General features: G+C 41.8%; 1 protein-coding gene across 1 annotated transcript; it reads left to right on the top strand.

The window, feature by feature from the left end:
- Positions 1-6: 6 nt before the first annotated feature.
- Positions 7-16,619, top strand: LOC118228441 (CD209 antigen-like protein C). The gene is made up of 6 exons (XM_035419965.1): positions 7-267; positions 9,956-10,042; positions 12,022-12,183; positions 12,441-12,595; positions 14,765-14,871; positions 15,551-16,619. The coding sequence occupies exons 1-6, from the start codon at positions 192-194 to the stop codon at positions 15,696-15,698; spliced, it is 735 nt and encodes a 244-aa protein (XP_035275856.1). The 5' UTR covers positions 7-191; the 3' UTR covers positions 15,699-16,619.
- Positions 16,620-19,118: the final 2,499 nt, after the last annotated feature.

The raw sequence follows: 19,118 nt of genomic DNA, 5'->3' as shown, positions 1-19,118 counted from the left end.
GGGAAGAACCGCAAAAAACTGGACTTTTACCAATCGTGGACAAGCTATACACGCGCTATTGCAATCAGTCTAACGTATCAGCTTCCTTGCTAGAACACAAAAAACCTCCACGACGAAACAGAAGCAGCGAGCGACACGTCCGCGTCTCTAAGCCAAAAGCGCCCCGTGCAAGACTACCCGAGGACAACCTCATGGACTCTACAGCAATCATGGACATGGATCATCGCGGAAGCTGGGGGTCGCGCGAGGGGGACATCGGGATGAAAGGTACAGTTACTCTCTGCCCGAACTCGGCAGCGCGGCTTTCTTATAAACATCGCGCTTTCCATACACTGCCAGCGTACATACCTGTCTGTCAGTGAAGCCAAAATAGTGCCACGCCGATTATTAATTCTGTTATTAATCAAATAAACAATACACACAGTCCAGACTTGCAAGGAAAAGCAGCGAACGATTCCACAACCCTTTAATTTCACTTTTTATTTATCTCTTATTTAACCAGGGAAACTCAATTGAGATTGGCATCTCTTTCTCAAGGGAGAGCTCACACACGTGCTATTATACAATGAAAACAGCACAATGTCAAAGACAAAACACATAAAAAAGGTGCTGAAATTACAGCTCAGTACTGTAGCTAGCTATTTACAATGGGTGAGCAAAATTAAAAGCAGGTAAACTCCACAGTTATATAATATTATGAAATAAAACGTTACATTTTTTAATGGTATATAAATCGGCCAAATTTGCTCTGCAGATCATTCCAGCGATTGGGTGCAAAGTACCTAAAAGCTGCTTTCTCAAGTTCTGTAGCTATTCGGCCGGGGGACACTGAGGCGCAGTAGCATCTGCATCGGAGCGGATCCCAGTTTAAAAGACAGCTGAAGTAGGCGGGGAGCATCCCTGTGATGGTTTTGTGTTTAAAACGGAGTGTTTCATCCAACCAGAATCCTAGATACTTACAAGATGACACTCGTTCAGTGCATTTACCTCGTGACCTGAAAATGTAGTTTTTGCATGATTAAGGGCCAGGCGTACCTGACTAAGAGCAGCCTGAAAGGCCTGAAAAGCTGGTTGCAGGGGAAGCAGGGCTTGGGTTAGCAAGTGATGGCAAAGAACAGTCTGTGTGTAAATGAACTTTCAAATTAGGAACCGCTCATCTGCGAAACCAATATGATATTATTTATATAAATAATCTAGCCTTTGCCCTAGATAGATGCACAGCACAAATTTATTTCATTTTTATCACATGTATTTTTAAACTCACTGTATTTTTTTTTTTTTTCCCCCGTGTTGTCTGTAAGTATTTGTACAATGACACTTTTTTGTAGTTTGGGCTGTGTACTCCAGTGCACTGGATTTGAAAGGTTAAAGCGCAGGCTGTCAGTTTTAATCTCAGGGTACTTACATCCATAATGGGTGACCCATGTAGGGATTACTGTACATCCTTTTTTGTACATGGTCCTTCTAATTTAGGTGACCATAAGTAACTGGACAAATGAACAATATCTTAAGTCATCATATTTAGTACTTAGTTGCAATTCCTTTCAGTGACTCAGATTCAGTGACTGCCTGAAGTCTGACTCACAGACATCACCAGACACTGGGAATGGTCTGCCAGGCCTGTACTGCAGCCACCTTCACTTTCTGTATGTGTTCTGGGATTTTTGCCTACAGTTTTGTTTTCAGCAAATCTAACATGTGTTCAGTTGGATTGAGGTTGGGCAATTGACTTTGCCAGTCAAGAACATTGAACTGATTTTCCCATAAAAACTCCTAGGTTGTGCAGATTAGATTTTTATGTAAGTTTCTGAATTCATCCTGCTGCTGCCGTCAGCAGTCACATCATCAATGAATATAAGTGAGCCAGTTCCAAGAGCAGCCAAAACAGTGGTTTGCAATTTGAGGTGAACTTTCTGAGGTTATGCCTCTTTATGGTAGTCTTGGACACATCTATTCCTACATCCTAGAGCGTGTTCTTGATGTGACTGAAAATTCAAAATGGGTTTTTCTTCACAATTGACATTATTCTTCAGTCATCAATGTATCAAACAGTTGATTTCCACATACCCAATGTTTTGGTTATATCTCTGATTTATTTTTTCTGATTTTTCAGCCTCATGATGGCTTGCTTTACTGCGAAGTGTCAGTGACAGTAAAGCAGGACATTATGAGGCTGAAAGATAAGAATTAATCAATCAGTCCCTGGTCTTTAACTTTTAAGTTAAACTTGATTGTGAATGTGTGTAATAGACTGGCCCATACCTGCTTTTGAGTCTCTGGTGTGTGGTCAGTAGTCCCTATGAGTGTAATGTGGGGCGACATAGCTCAGGAGGTAAGACCGATTGTCTGGCAGTCGGAGGGTTGCTGGTTCAAACCCTGCCCTGGGCGTGTCGAAGTGTCCTTGAGCAAGACACCTAACCCCTAACTGCTCTGGCGAATGAGAGGCATCAATTGTAAAGCGCTTTGGATAAAAGTGCTATATAAATGCAGTCCATTTACCATTTAATGTAATGTGATGCCTGATATCTGCTTAAGGTGTCGGGAAAGCTATCTGTTATTCACTTTTATTCAATGCTAGTATATTTCATTATAATATTTTCCAAAAGGTTACAATATAGTTGTAAGAAGTAGTTTTTAAGAGAACCAAGCAGTTGTGACAATGCTATGACATTTCCATAGTGGTAGGATAGTAGTGGTTAATTTGGCACAATTAGCTTATACAATCTGCTTTCCATACATACATTGGCTGTTTGCACTCTTTAAGAGGCTTCCTGCTTTCCTCACTCTACTTTCGCACATCACTAGGAAACAGGAACCATGTTCGGGTGGGTTTCCTCTGGGTACTCCGGTTTCCTGCCACACTCAAAGACATGCATGTCAGGTTAGGTACACTCCTGCTGTTGCCCTTGACCAAGGCACTGGCCTCAGAGATGGAGTTGGCCCCCAGGCGCTGTATTGTGGCCGCCCACTGCTCCTAAGTAGCTAGGATGGGCTAAATGTGGAGGACAAATTACCCCACGGGGTCAATTAAAAAATATATCTTATGAAAGGGAAGGGGGAGAGGAGACACAGGATGTCAGCTTTTGTTTTTCACTAATTTGCACATTCTCGTTCCCTCCAGCAGAGTTGCCAAGTTTGATGACATGAGATTTGTTCTGTTTGTGGATGTTGCGGACAAGGGTTGCGACCGAGATTGTTGATGGGGGAGAGGGAGGGATAGGTAGCCCAATGGGTGAATCGGGTGAGTAGGTGGGGTTGAAGATAGAGGAGGAGACTTATTTTATTGTAAACACAGAACCACAGCAAGGCAAAAAAAACCCTGCATAGTATTCTAGTGAGTGGACTGCCCCCACGTTGGTCTGCGGCCTTTTACCATTTTATTACTCTCACCAACTAAAGCAATCACAGCTGTTACCACAGATTTGATCTATTTTATTTATTTATAATAATTTTTAATTGATATTTGGTTTCAGTTGTTTTCATTGTTATTTTGACTTTCCCCTAAAACAAGACTACGGGTGGAGTGCTACCACTCTCCACCCGAGGTGCCTCGCTGACCGGTCTTTCAGAGCCCCACACGAGGCTATGCCTCCACTCACCTCCCATTCAGAATGCAGGTGCTGCCTCAAACTGAGTCAGAGGACCTCCACCTCCCATCCAGAATGCAGGTGCTGCCTCAAACTGAGTCAGAGGACCTCCACCTCCCATCCAGAATGCAGGTGCTGCCTCAAACTGAGTCAGAGGACCTCCACCTCCCATCCAGAATGCAGGTGCTGCCTCAAACTGAGTCAGAGGACCTCCACCTCCCATCCAGAATGCAGGTGCTGCCTCAAACTGAGTCAGAGGACCTCCACCTCCCATCCAGAATGCAGGTGCTGCCTCAAACTGAGTCAGAGGACCTCCAAACTGGAAGTTCGGATATCTGTCTTTCGTCAGATAAGCTAAGATGAACGGCTCCTTGATTCCCTGACTGCCCTTGCTCCCGATGCCACTGCTGAGTTGATTATTATAACGCCAGTCCCTGAAGCAGCCGGATCCGTGGTAATCTGGGTGCCAGTCCACAGTCCCGGGCATGTTCCACCCCGTGGTCCGTAGCTCGTGGTGGAACGCATGGCGGTTGGCATTCCGCTCCTCGGGATATTCAGCTGCTGGACAGATTTCCAGTCTGAATGTTCTTTGATGGCCGAGTGCTCCTTTCCATCTCAAACTAGATTAAGGTTGATCTAGTTTTAAATAGTTTTTATCTGGTTTTGGCAGGTATTATAGACCACCCTCTGTAGCCGAGGTTCTCTTGTTAAGATTGCAGAACTCCTGTCTCCTTATGTTAAAACTGAAGTCATTATTATGGGTGATTTTAATCTAGACTGGCTAACAAACGATTCTGATCATTTTAAGGTAATCTTAATTTAACCCAATTTATCACAGAATCAACTGGACATAAAAAGAATATAAAAAATAATAAAAAATATATCAAAATCTACCTTAATAGGCATAATTATATCCAATAAGCCTGATAAAATCATTGCAAATCTAACCAGATCAAACAAAAAGATCATGACAATCTCCTGATATGTATCCTATGATACTCCTATTGATAGAGTCCCCCAGTATAAATACTAGGGCATCTGGAATGATGATAAATTCACTTTTAAGTTCTGCATAAACATCTGGTAAAAAGCTATGGGTGAAGTTGACTTCTTATGCAGGAACAGAGCTTGCTTCCCTGTGTTTACCTGAAAGAAGATAATCAAATCTACTTTTCTTTCTGACCTTGATTATGAGGATGTAATTCATACACATGCTGCTTTACTACTCTGAGACCCCTACATGCTGTTTATTATTTTGCACTTAGATTTATTACTGGGGGCGATTATGGTACTCATCACTGTGTCCTGTATAAACAATTTGGGCGGCCCTCTCCTTCTGTAAGAAAACATCACCATTTGTATCTGTTTATTCATAAGGCCCTCCTTCACAAATTACCATTTTACCTCACTTCACTTTTAGTCTCAAAAGACATGCCTTACCAAACCAGTTTTCATGACTGTTTTCAAGTTCCTCAAATTTGTTTGGGTAAAAATGCTCTTACATTTTATGCCCCTCAAACCATCAATGTATTTACATAAGGAACTGAAACTTGACACTGTTTTAACTTGGTCATTTCAAGTCTTTGATCTCAACCTTAGTTGTAATGGACTGTAATTGTTTTTAGAATTTTGGTATTTATATGTATTTATTATTACTGTTCTTACTGTTATTTTATAATTATTTTGAAATGCATTTATTTTAAATTAATTTTACTTTTTTATTATTGTTTTCAGAGCATTTAGAGTGTTAGTGCCTAACAGTAAGAACAGTGTTAATGTCTAACAGTTAGAGTGTTCATAGTGTTAATGTCTAACAGTGTGAGTGTACACAGTGTTAATGTCTAACAGTGTGAGTGTACAGTGTTAATGTCTAACAGAGTGTACATAGTGTTAATGTCTAACAGTGTGAGTGTACAGTGTTAATGTCTAACAGAGTGTACATAGTGTTAAGGTCTAACAGTGTGAGTGTACATAGTGTTAAGGTCTAACAGTTAGAGTGTACACAGTGTTAATGTCTAACAGTGTGAGTGTGCACAGTGTTAATGTCTAACAGTGTGAGTGTACACAGTGTTAAGGTCTAACAGTTAGAGTGTACACAGTGTTAAGGTCTAACAGTTAGAGTGTACACAGTGTTAATGTCTAACAGTTAGATTGTACTCAGTGTTAATGTCTAACAGTGTGAGTGTACACAGTGTTAAGGTCTAACAGTTAGAGTGTACACAGTGTTAATGTCTAACAGTTAGATTGTACACAGTGTTAATGTCTAACAGTTAGAGTGTACACACTGTAAATTTCTAACAGTGAAAACAGTGATAATGTTTAAAATTATTTTATTATTTATGTTTAAGTTCATTGGTAATCTGTTATTGTGGTATTTCATAGATGTTGAATTGCATTTTATAGTATATTTATTATTTCTGATCAACCTTAAAATTCCTGAATCTAACTTTCATATTAATAATACACTTTGTATTCTGCTCAAAGGAATGGTATACTGTTTTCCCCTCTTTCATATTGTTTTAACTTCCTCTTTGCAACTAGTATTTAGTACTTACTCAGCACCTGTCATGTGATACTGATGCAAAAGCTCTTCATTGAATCAGCTTTCACTTCCCCATGGCATTGCCACCGATATATATTTAACTCATCTGGTGGCATGGAGGGCACACAAACAACCTTCAGCTTGTTCATGGATTATAAATCTGAGTGGAAGTTCCGTCTTGGGGAGGCAGAGCACTACCCATATTGCACAATCTTGACTTAGACTTTATTTTGTTTCCATTTCTTTCTAGCAGATGTCTTTTAGTAGCAGCAAGTGTGTGAATGTTTAGAAGTATGTATATATATATATATATATTAGTGTGCTAAGTATTATAATTTGTGACTTGGAAAAATTATGATTCCAGAGCAAGTGGCCCATTCTGTTTCTGGGACTCTGCTACGACACAATAAGCCTCCTCTGTTATATCAAAATAAACAGTATATAATCTTTGAGGGCTGAGAATTGCTGGTTCTCCATCCTCCCTTTACCGGGGAGTCAGGTGTGTAGACAGTCTGGCCAATCAGTAGCACTAATTGCTCAGTTAATTAAATGGGAGAAAATAAAACCAGGGCTGTATTTGGATTCAAGGGTCAAATTTGAGTATCCATGACCTCTACACTCCAGCCACAGCTCTCAATTCAGCATCCTCTCATCAGCAGGTTGGGTTAGGGTTAGGGTTAGGATTACCCCTCTCACCAGCGAGTTGGGTTAGGGTTAGGGTTAACCCTCTCACCAGCAGGTTGGGTTAGGGTTACCCCTCTCACCAGCAGGTTGGGTTAGGATTAACCCTCTCACCAGCAGGTTGGGTTAGGGTTAACCCTCTCACCAGCAGGTTGGGTTAGGGTTAACCCTCTCACCAGCAGCTTGGGCTAGGGTTAGGGTTAACCCTCTCACCAGCAGGTTGGGTTAGGGTTACCCCTCTCACCAGCAGGTTGGGTTAGGGTTAACCCTCTCACCAGCAGGTTGGGTTAGGGTTAACCCTCTCACCAGCAGGTTGGGTTAGGGTTAACCCTCTCACCAGCAGGTTGGGTTAGGGTTAACCCTCTCACCAGCAGGTTGGGTTAGGGTTAACCCTCTCACCAGCAGGTTGGGTTAGGGTTAACCCTCTCACCAGCAGGTTGGGTTAGGATTAACCCTCTCACCAGCAGGTTGGGTTAGGGTTAACGCTCTCACCAGCAGGTTGGGTTAGGGTTAACCCTCTCACCAGCAGGTTGGGTTAGGGTTAACCCTCTCACCAGCAGGTTGGGTTAGGGTTAACCCTCTCACCAGCAGGTTGGGTTAGGGTTAACCCTCTCACCAGCAGGTTGGGTTAGGGTTAACCCTCTCACCAGCAGGTTGTCCCATCTCTTCCGGCTCCCATGAGCCTCTGCTTATGGCCCCGGCTCTTCTCTGACCTCATCCCTCGATGGTAGAGAAACTTTCCCCAGTCTGTCAGGAAGGCAGATTCACTGGCTGTCGTCCATAAACCTCTCAAAATTCGCTTTTTCAGACCACGCCTCAGTTAATGTTTCCCTGAAACCTTTTTTCTCTCCCATTATCTCCCAGGTCTACAGGATTTGCTTTGCAGCTTTGCTTGTCTTTTAGCTCTTGTGGTGTTTGCCCATTATGTTAAATGCACCTTTTCTAAATTGCTTTGGCTGAAAGCATCTGCCAAATGGCTAAATTGTAAATATAAGTTCTTCACACCAAAATGAAATGCAATTGTTTTCTTGTTTGGAATTTGGGAAAAGTGCACCCATTTATCCTGAGGCTAAGTGAACAATTTAAATTCAAGAGAACAGTGTTAGCCCAGGGTGTGTAATGGCAGTGGAGAGCTGTTAGCCCAGGGTGTGTAATGGCAGTGGAGAGCTGTTAGCACAGGGTGTGTAATGGCAGTGGAGAGCTGTTAGCCCAGGGTGTGTAATGGAAATGGAGAGCTGTTAGCCCAGGGTGTGTAATGGCAGTGAAGAGCTGTTAGCACAGGGTGTGTAATGGCAGTGGAGAGCTGAGTGACTTTGGATTCACGAGAGAAAGAAAAAGTGTAGAGAAATTAGGTTTCATGAATGCAGGCAAATGCCTTTCTCCATCTCCGTATTCAGATGAATATCTGTAGAACTCTAACATCTCTTTTACTTCATGAAAATGTGTTGCACAACCTGTACGTTTTGGGATGACATTTACTGTCATACTGGCATGTTATATCCTCATAGTTATGCAGGTGGCCAGAAGGGAACATCGACAGACAGTGGACAACATATCAGATAGTCAAACAATACCGTGCGGGTCTGTGAACAAAATAATGAATTTCTTCATCAAATTAAAATAATACCTGACACACACATGCCGTTGTGTTCATGTACCACTTATATCTAATTGGTGTGAGCCGTGGATGGGACACCACAGTAACAGGTAATCTAAATGATATTTCAGTTCGTGTTCAGTTAATTTCGGTTCCTGTGTGCCCTGGGGCCCACCTGAGAGGGTTTGGAAGTGTCCTGATGACAAAGCAGTAAAGTCCAGCAGATTCACGCTCAAAGAGGAGCCAAACTCTGACAGGCAAATAAAGGAAAACCATGATCAGCATTTTTACTTCCCCTTCTAGACATAATTTCATTTCCCGATAACCCCCAGGCTGTGATATCTTCTTGTTTTTGTTCATCAGGGCTGGAATGTGCAGATACACTGCATAAATGACAACTCAACATGCACAAATAAACTTGGCCTTTGGAACCTTTTAGGAAAAATGTTTAGAGGAAGTTAGATGTCATTGACTCCGATGTTCTGCTTGTAAACTCAGCGAAATGCCAGTGAATCAAATTCCCTGGTGAACATGGCAGCAGATGGCAGTAGCTTTATTCCATGTGGTTGTGACTGTATCTAACATTAGTATTAATCGTCCATATGGTTATGACTGTATCAAATGTTCATATTAATACTCCCATTGATTATGAGAAAAAGACAGCTTACTTAAAAAAACAAATCTACTCTATTTACACACATACTAATATTAATCTGCTGAATTATTGATATCAGAATGGTGCCAAGTTATTACAAACATAGACCCATCCCTGCTGAAAATTCTAGCTAAGACCAGCTGGGTTTCTAAACTGGTCTGTGGCTGGTTAAAACCAAAGCTAGTTAAAGCTGGTTAATCTGGTAGAGTAAGCTGGTGGCCAAACTGGTGGACTCTCTGACTATTGGCTGATCAGCTGGTGAACTATTTGGTTGACCAGCTAAAACCAGGTAGAAGTATTTCAAACACACAACTTAAGCTGGTTTAGGCTGGGATTTTCAGCAGGGACAAGTATCTCAGAAAGTTTTGGAAAATCATTCTAGGGAAATGCAATACCATGTTTCATACAGGTCCATATAACGTGGCTCACACGTCTGTAGGAAATGGCTTGGGCCCCAGGATTAACACCCCTACTCTTTAGTGCCATGCGATTTTTACTGACCGCAGTGAGTCAGGAGTCTTAGGACCTTCGTTTGTCTCATCTGATGGACAGCACCTACAGCACAGAGTAGGACAGTTCACAGAAGTCTGCCTCTTATCAGACCCTCAAAAAGCAGACTGTTTACTGTGTGATAAAGAGACAGTGCTCAGTAGCAAAAAATCCGACTGGATCAGCATTATATAAACCTTTCTCCATAATACAATGTAATCATGTTTTGTATTGTTGGAAAGCCACACTGGCTTGGGGAACAAGTTGGTGTCTTTGCTGGTGGGGTGCTGACTAGTTGAAGTTGAAAACTTGATACATATGGGTCAGTGCCCTACCAGATATTAATGTTAAACCTGTTTGATATGCTTACAGGGGTAGTAAGATCTGTGTATCTGAATTTGCAGGAACAAGATTCTACAGACTGATTGCAGTGTCTCTGGGGCTGCTGTGTGTTGTACTACTGATTGCTATTATACCTCTCTGTATCCATTGTGAGTATCTATGCAACTGAGCAATATTAAAGCTCTCCACCCATGGTATCTGCACTACTGACCAGTTTCACAGCTTTCTGTATCCACTGTGAGTATCTGCACTACTGACCAATGTCACAGCTCTCTGTATCCACTGTGAGTATCTGCACTACTGACCAATTTTACAGCTCTCTGTATCCACTGTGAGTATCTGCACTAATGACCAATATCACAGCTCTCTGTATCCACTGTGAGTATCTGCACTAATGACCAATATCACAGCTCTCTGTATCCACTGTGAGTACCTATGCAACTGACCAATATCACAGCTCTCTGTATTCACTGTGAGTATCTGCACTATTGACCAATTTCACAGCTCTCTGTATGTGCTGTGAGTATCTGCACTACTGACCAATATCACAGTTCTCTGTATCCTCTGCGTTTGCACTACTGACAAATATCACAGCTCTCTGTATCCTCTGCGTTTGCACTACTGACCAATATCACAGCTCTCTGTATCCTCTGTGTTTGCACTACTGACCAATATCACAGCTCTCTGTATCCTCTGCGTTTGCACTACTGACCAATATCACAGCTCTCTGTATCCTCTGTGAGTGTCTGCACTACTGACCAATATCACAGCTCTCTGTATCCTCTGTGAGTATCTGCACTACTGACCAATATCAGAGCTCTCTGTATGTGCTGTGAGTATCTGCACTACTGACCAATATCACAGCTCTCTGTATCCTCTGAATTTGCACTACTGACCAATATCACAGCTCTTTGTATCCTCTGCATTTGCACTACTGACCAATATCGCAGCTCTCTGTATCCACTGTGAGTATCTGCACTACTGACCAATATCAGAGCTCTCTGTATGTGCTGTGAGTATCTGCACTACTGACCAATATCACAGCTCTCTGTATCCTCTGCGTTTGTACTACTGACCAATATCACAGCTCTCTGTATCCACTGTGAGTATCTGCACTAATGACCAATATCACAGCTCTCTGTATCCTCTGCATTTGCACTACTGACCAATATCACAGCTCTTTGTATCCTCTGCATTTGCACTACTGACCAATATCACAGCTCTCTGTATGTGCTGTGAGTATCTGCACTACTGACCAATATCACAGTTCTCTGTATCCTCTGCGTTTGCACTACTGACAAATATCACAGCTCTCTGTATCCTCTGCATTTGCACTACTGACCAATATCACAGCTCTCTGTATCCTCTGTGTTTGCACTACTGACCAATATCACAGCTCTCTGTATCCTCTGCGTTTGCACTACTGACCAATATCACAGCTCTCTGTATCCTCTGTGAGTGTCTGCACTACTGACCAATATCACAGCTCTCTGTATCCTCTGTGAGTATCTGCACTACTGACCAATATCAGAGCTCTCTGTATGTGCTGTGAGTATCTGCACTACTGACCAATATCACAGCTCTCTGTATCCTCTGTGAGTGTCTGCACTACTGACCAATATCACAGCTCTCTGTATCCTCTGTGAGTATCTGCACTACTGACCAATATCAGAGCTCTCTGTATGTGCTGTGAGTATCTGCACTACTGACCAATATCACAGCTCTCTGTATCCTCTGCATTTGCACTACTGACCAATATCACAGCTCTTTGTATCCTCTGCATTTGCACTACTGACCAATATCACAGCTCTCTGTATCCACTGTGAGTATCTGCACTACTGACCAATATCAGAGCTCTCTGTATGTGCTGTGAGTATCTGCACTACTGACCAATATCACAGCTCTCTGTATCCTCTGCGTTTGTACTACTGACCAATATCACAGCTCTCTGTATCCACTGTGAGTATCTGCACTACTGACCTATATCGCAGCCCTCTGTATGTGCTGTGAGTGCAGCAGATGGTGGTTGTTGGGGGGCTTCAGTTTCCAGGTCAGTCAATGGCTCATGGCATCGATGTGTGTGATTTTGTTCACTCAAAGTTTACTTTGATTTTTCTTTCCTCTGCAGATAATAAAGAGGTTAATAATAACAGGGAGACTCTGATGGTTCTGAAAACAGAGAGAGACCAACTACAGACCAATTACAGCACTGTTATAGCAGAGAGAGACCAACTACAGACCAATTACAGCACTGTTATAGCAGAGAAAGACCAGCTGCAGAAGAGGCTGGGTGAATAACGTTATTACAAATATATAAAACTATGAATACACCTGCTTCATATGAAAGATATTAAAAGTGTGTGTGTGTGTCTGTGTGAGTGTGTGTGTGTTTTCTGTGTGTGTATGTGTGTTTGTATGTATGCATGTGTCCGCACGTGTGTGTTTGTATGTGTGTGTATATTTTATTTGTATGTCTATGCATGTGTGTTTGTGTGCAAGTGTGTGTGTGTAAGTGTAAAGAGGTGACTCTTGTTTGATGTGTTTTAGCCATTTTAGAGCCTCCCTGCCCTGAGGACTGGATAGAGTTCAACTCCAGTTTGTACTTCCTATCCACTGAACAACAGAAGACCTGGAGACATAGCCGAAGTGACTGCATAGAAAGAGGAGCTGACCTGGTTATCATTAACAGCAGAAAGGAACAGGTGAGAGAGAGAGAGGTGGTCTTACTATCGTCTGGACTGACTGAACCCTCCCATCTCTGAGTGATGCTAGAGCCCCTCTTACATCACCCTGCAGTGCTGTGGCCAGCCTACCTTTTTCTGAAAATTCCTGGAAATTCAGTAATGGTTGTGATGAAGAACAATTCTGCAGCACTGGAGGTTCTGTACTGTAATACATTCCTGGAAACTCCTGTTGCCAACCAGAACTCTTTTCTGAGTGAATGAAAGGTGGAGCAGGGGAGAGGACATGGCTATTAACTGGTGGACCTCAGTTTTAGCCAAGTTGAGCTTTAGGCAATGGTTTGCCATCCAGCCAGAGATAGTCTTGTAGGAAAACTGTGAATTTGAGATGGAAGATGATAACAGTAGGGCTGCACCCTAATAGTCGACCAAACGGTTAGTCGATGAGAAGAGTCTTAGTCAACCAAGTTTTCAATGGTCGGTTAGTCGCAGGAAAAAAAAAAACCCTCAAACTCCATTTGGGAGCTGCGCCTTGTCGTTAAAAAGTTATTAGACTGTCGGGCAGGAAATCATCCAAAGTGTGGGATCATTTTGAGTGTGTAAAGGACAACCCTAAGAAGGTGACATGCAAACTCTGCATGCAAAGATGTGTTTGCAACGTAGGTGTTTTTTACTCTACGTGTCATAGTTTTAGTTCGGTCCCTGGAGTCCGGTTTGCTGGAGGACGTCCCCTCATGCATGTACAAAGCATGCGTGCGCTTAACGTGGTAGTAGAACGAATTGAAAATGCTGTAATCTTCTGCACGGCCATCTATTCCACAAATGACACGGAAGTTAGGGCTACGACCATATAGCTACTCTATTTATCTGACTCGATAGCCATTTCAAAGTCAGGGCCATAAACATGAAACGAATCATACACCGCCAACTCATTGCTACCGTTAAATGTGTTAATGTTACATTACATGTTTGCATTCTGGCCTCAGAAAAAACAGAGTTTTCATTCCATGTTGACGCTACTTCTCCGTAGGCCTGTTTATTTTTGCACTAATATTTCTCTTTTAAGTGTGTCAGTTTGCTCAATATTTATTTACATTTTAAAAAGAAACAAAAATATTTTTTCAATTTAGTTTTTTAACAAAAGACTGTTTTTTTATTTATCATTTGTTTTATAAGTTATTGTGTTGGTGTTACAAGTTCATAAGTTGTGTGAAATTATACTGTGTTGAAATGAAATAAATTAACAAAATGTTCAGTCTCCTTGCTGGTTGTCCTGCACATTCAGAATCATTACTGCTTGTGCCATTAGCATTGTCGAAAACAGGCGGCTCACTTCATGCGTGCACTTGTAAAATTTATATTTTAAAGGCTCATTATTACGGTTTTGTATTTCTCTGTAATGTAGCACAGTGTTAACAATGTTACTTATAACATTCTTTCTGAGCCCTGGAACTCAAACCATTTTCTGATGCCCCAAAAAAATAAATTTCAATAATTAAATGAATATCATAAACGTGTGACAATTAGTCGACTAATGGCTTGAACTAACGACTACTAGTCGACTAGGAAAATCTTTGGTCGGGGCAGCCCTAGATAACAGAACTAAGAGACTTGGTATAGAGGCAAAAGAAGAGAGGACCAATGACTGAGCCATGGGGGACACTGGTAGAGGTCTCAAAACTGCACCCCCACGCCACCTCAAAGGAGAAACTTGAATTATGGAGCAATCTGGCTGAAACTAGCTGTACTGCTGATTCCCAGTGTAATCAGGGAATACATTAAGAGGGAGTTGTCAACTATGTATAAGGCCACTGAGTGGTTGAGGAGGACTAGAGTGGAAGAGAAAGAAGCTACCTTCACAGAGAGTTCCTTTGCAGAGTGCAGGTCTTTACTCCTTCAAGAAGGGTTTTTTTTCTGTTGAGTTGCCAGCATTGATGCCAGATTATTGATGGTCTATGAGGTAATTTTTAAAGAGAAAGTGAGACACTGGGCAGAAAACAGCACACCCAAGAGAGAAAGGGACAAGACTAGTTCTGGATGACTGAGGAGAAAAGAGTGGGTTTCCAACAATTTTGTACATCTGGATAAGAGTGTTTGCTACATTCATTCATGTGAGTGTAGAGTACAAATGCTGCAAGAAAACTTCAGAGCATTTAAAAAGCTTAACACAATTAATCTCAATTTATTTAGGAATTTTTGAATGGATTAATGAAGACAAAACATTTCTGGATCGGACTGAGCGACACAGATGAAGAAAACACATGGAAGTGGGTAGACGGCACAGTACTGACCTCAGGGTAAGAGCAGATTCAGCACGGTTACAGTACTGACCTCAGGCCCAGGGTAAGAGCAGAATGAGCACTGTTAAAGTACTGACCTCAGGGTAAGAGCAGAGTCAGCACGGTTACAGTACTGACCTCAGGGTAAGAGCAGAGTCAGCACGGTTACAGTACTGACCTCAGGGTAAGAGCAGATTCAACACTGTTACAGTACTGACCTCAGGGTAATAGCAGAGTCAGCACAGTTACAGTACTGACCTCAGGGTAAGAGCAGATTCAACACTGTTACAGTACTGACCTCAGGGTAAGAGCAGAGTCAGCACAGTTACAGTACTGACCTCAGGGTAAGAGCAGAGTCAGCACGGTTACAGTACTGACCTCAGGGTAAGAGCAGAGTCAGCACAGTTACAGTACTGACCTCAGGGTAAGAGCAGATTCAACACTGTTACAGTACTGACCTCAGGGTAAGAGCAGATTCAACACTGTTACAGAGCAGATTCTCTTTCTGAACAGTACTGTCAGAACTGGGCCCTGGCAGGAATGTGTTGTTCAGCCATGTTGACTAAGGGCCCATTGGCTCCAAGGGTACCTAGTTTTCTGGTCTTATGACCCTGTAAAGTGGACACAGAGACTCGGTGTGTTCGCGTTCTGTCTTCTGGGTAAAAATCCCCAGCTGGTCTGTCTTCCTTGTTTTAAGGTTCTGGAAGACAGGGGAGCCTAATGACGCTGATGATATGGAAGACTGTGCTACAAGTGAACCTGAATCTAATCCAATCAGCAACTGGAATGACATGCCTTGCTCCAGGGATAGGAACTGGGTTTGTGAAAGATCAGTGTGTCATTAACATCTCTCTCTCTCTCTGTCTCTCTCTCTCGCTCTCTCTCTCTCTCTCTCTCACACACACACACACACACACACCACTCACACATGCAAATTTAATAATCTCTGGGGAAATAATTATGCTACATGGCCAAAAGTGTGTTGACACCTGACACCCAACATCTCATCCAAAATTATGGGCATTAATATGGATGGAGTTGGTCCACCCTTTGCAGCTGTAACAGCCTCCACTCCTCTGGGAAGGATTTAGACTCGATGTCAGAGCATTGCTGCAGGGGTTTGCTTCCATTCAGCCAGAGTAACATTAGTGAGGTTGGGCTCTGATTGGACGATTAGGCCTGGCTCGCAATTGGCTTTCCAACTGATATCAAAGGTGTTGGGGACCAAGGGCTGTCCAGATACTTTTGGTCATATAGTGTATTTAGATGTTTTACAAAGGAAAACATTTAAGGAAACACAGGAGACTTGTGATAAGACCCCTGTTCCAAGATATGCATTTCGTCCTGTTTATAATTCTACTGCAATTATTGTAATAATCATTTGTCCCTTTTACATATACATATTTACCTTTTAATGTTGTTATCTCATCTTTACTTATAGTCTCTTGTGTTCTTGCCTTAATTTTATTATTGATCATTCAGCAGCATAAAATCATGTGTTCAATTGGCATTTAATCTGTACTGAATTATACTGTTTTTATTGATATAATTGTTTTGTAATCTTGTGTCTGGTTAAATTGATGTGTTTTAGTAGAAAAGTAGCAAAAATTAATTTTGGTTGTAGATATTTATGCAAGAAATGTGAATGTGTACTAATCATAATGGATGTACTGCCATCTAATGGTAATGTAGTGAATTTCAATGTTTTATTTCAAGAAGGGATGGGTTGTAACATAATGCTTAATGAAGGATCTTCTTTCCTAAAACCCTCAAGCCTAAATTCTGTAAACATAAGGATTACAACCTTAAGAAGAACACATAAAACCAAAAAACTGCATAATAATCAGAACTTGTTTGAAAGGTGGGAGTGTTAGGGTGTGGGGATGGGCGACAAACCAAGATACTGAAGAGGTGCATCCGAAGAGATGAAGATCTTAAATCGAAATCTGAGTGTAGACGATGGTTCTGCTACCCTGATTTCCATGGGAAAGTCATTCTATTGTTTGGGGACCAGTGCAAACAGGCCTTGAGACTGGGAGAAAGGACCACGTGGGGGGTGGGGGGTGGCAGCTGGGGAGGTGGGGGTAGAGGCTGGGAGTAGAGGTGTGATGGAGCAGCAGCATTGGCCACCAGGAATCAAACCCATAACTACCTTGGTACAAACTAAACTAACTGATCCCAGTACCAATGTCTAGCACTCTGAACATTGTGGACACTTGTCAAAGTAAGTATTAGAGGTTAACTCTAAAGTTAAAGTTATAAAATTAAAGCATAACATCACAACTCCCCTGGAATGAGTAGTGATCCTCCACAGCATATGTGGGCAGTTCTGCAGAGTCAATAATCCAACAGTGTTTTTCAGCTTCCCAGCCTCTTTCAATTAAATAACTACGGGAAATTCAGCTGACACCATCATATGCAGGATTGGGCCTGTATAGATCACCAAGCAACAACTGGACCTGAATTAAATTAGTTTATTAATTTAGTGTTTAGTTTTCATAGTTGGCATATTGCTCATTTCAATAATTGGCTGTTCAGCTGCTTCATTAGAATACTTAGTTACAATTAAATCAACATGTAAGCATAATTAGTATTCATCCAGTTTAGTAAGTAATGTTTCTGCCAGTTATTTACCCCAATGACATTTTCAGATTACACATTAGAATACTTGGCATTATGGAAAAGCTAGCACAGTATGACATGCCGACTTTCAATTCCATTAAATCCCTGCTGTTCCAGAGGCTACCACTAATGTGTTCAACAACCTAATGAGGAGCCTGTTGATTTTACCTGTCTCTCATTTGATCAAAAAAGTTACCTCTTTGCTATGTGATTGTTTGCAGTATAGCACAATAAGTACAATTTAGCACAATATCAGTATGGGAATTTTATTCTTTGTGGCAAGCTGTTTCCAGGGTAATATGGCTTAAGAGGGTAAAAATCCTTTGAAACATGAAAAGCACCTAATTCAGAAAAACATGGCAGTTTGTTAAAATTATGTGATTGTGATTTTGGTTGGGACAAAAACAAGCACACACGGGGGGCCCCGGGGTAAGTTTGGGAACACTGGTCTACTTCAACCAGTAAATACAATATTTACATGTACAGATCAACACACTGTTTCAGCCAATATTATATGTTCAAAAAACTTGAATTATTTCTCCTCTCATTTGCTTCTATTCATTATTCTATTGGCAAATAATGAAAAGATGTATTTATTCTGTTGATTATATAGATGTACGCATCTCCCGAGTTATGCAAAAAGCTTCTGTTGGCAAAAAAACGTGGCAATTCAGAAGGTGACCACTGAACAGATATGAGGCTGAATAACAGGTAAATAACACACTGGCTCAAAAAATGATAATATTCATGAAGACAATATACAGAATGACCTCGCATATCTGAACAGATGCTGGTGCTGTAGATTCAAATATGGAAAAATTTTCAAAAATTAACTAACAATCACTATTGCTTTGCAGAGATTTGAAGTGATAAAATTAGGAACCTAAATATTTGCTTTATGGGTCACCACTTGATTGACCACCATTTTGAATGTCATTTGTTCTTCATTTTATTTTTTGTTTTTGCTTAAATCCTTGGCTGATTTTTATGAAACCTGCCATATTGGTAGAGGGTGTCTTTCAAAGACCCTATGCCACATCTGGTGCCACTTAGCCAAAGATCCTATACCACATCTGGTGCCACTTAGCCAAAGACCCTATACCACATCTGGTACCACTTAGCCAAAGATCCTGTGCCACTTAGCCAAAGACCCTATACCACATCTGGTGCCACTTAGCCAAAGACCCTATACCACATCTGGTGCCACTTAGCCAAAGATCCTATGCCACATCTGGTGCCACTTAGCCAAAGATCCTATGCCACATCTGGTGCCACTTAGCCAAAGACCCTATACCACATCTGGTGCCACTTAGCCAAAGATCCTATGCCACATCTGGTGCCACTTAGCCAAAGATCCTATGCCACATCTGGTGCCACTTAGCCAAAGATCCTATGCCACATCTGGTGCCACTTAGCCAAAGACCCTATACCACATCTGGTGCCACTTAGCCAAAGATCCTATGCCACATCTGGTGCCACTTAGCCAAAGATCCTATGCCACATCTGGTGCCACTTAGCCACTGAAGGCACTACAGCAGTTTTCATAACTCCTGCCTCCAACTCATGGCTCCTGTATGACAATTTATGGGGGGGGGGTGTTAGGGGGTTAGGGGGTACAACCCCCCCCCCCCAATATTATAAAG

This window comes from Anguilla anguilla, chromosome 5 (genome assembly GCF_013347855.1).
Source record: "Anguilla anguilla isolate fAngAng1 chromosome 5, fAngAng1.pri, whole genome shotgun sequence".
NCBI lineage: Eukaryota > Metazoa > Chordata > Actinopteri > Anguilliformes > Anguillidae > Anguilla > Anguilla anguilla.
The sequence above is the reverse complement of the archived record's forward strand: the minus strand, read 5'-3'. Positions and strand labels throughout refer to the sequence as shown.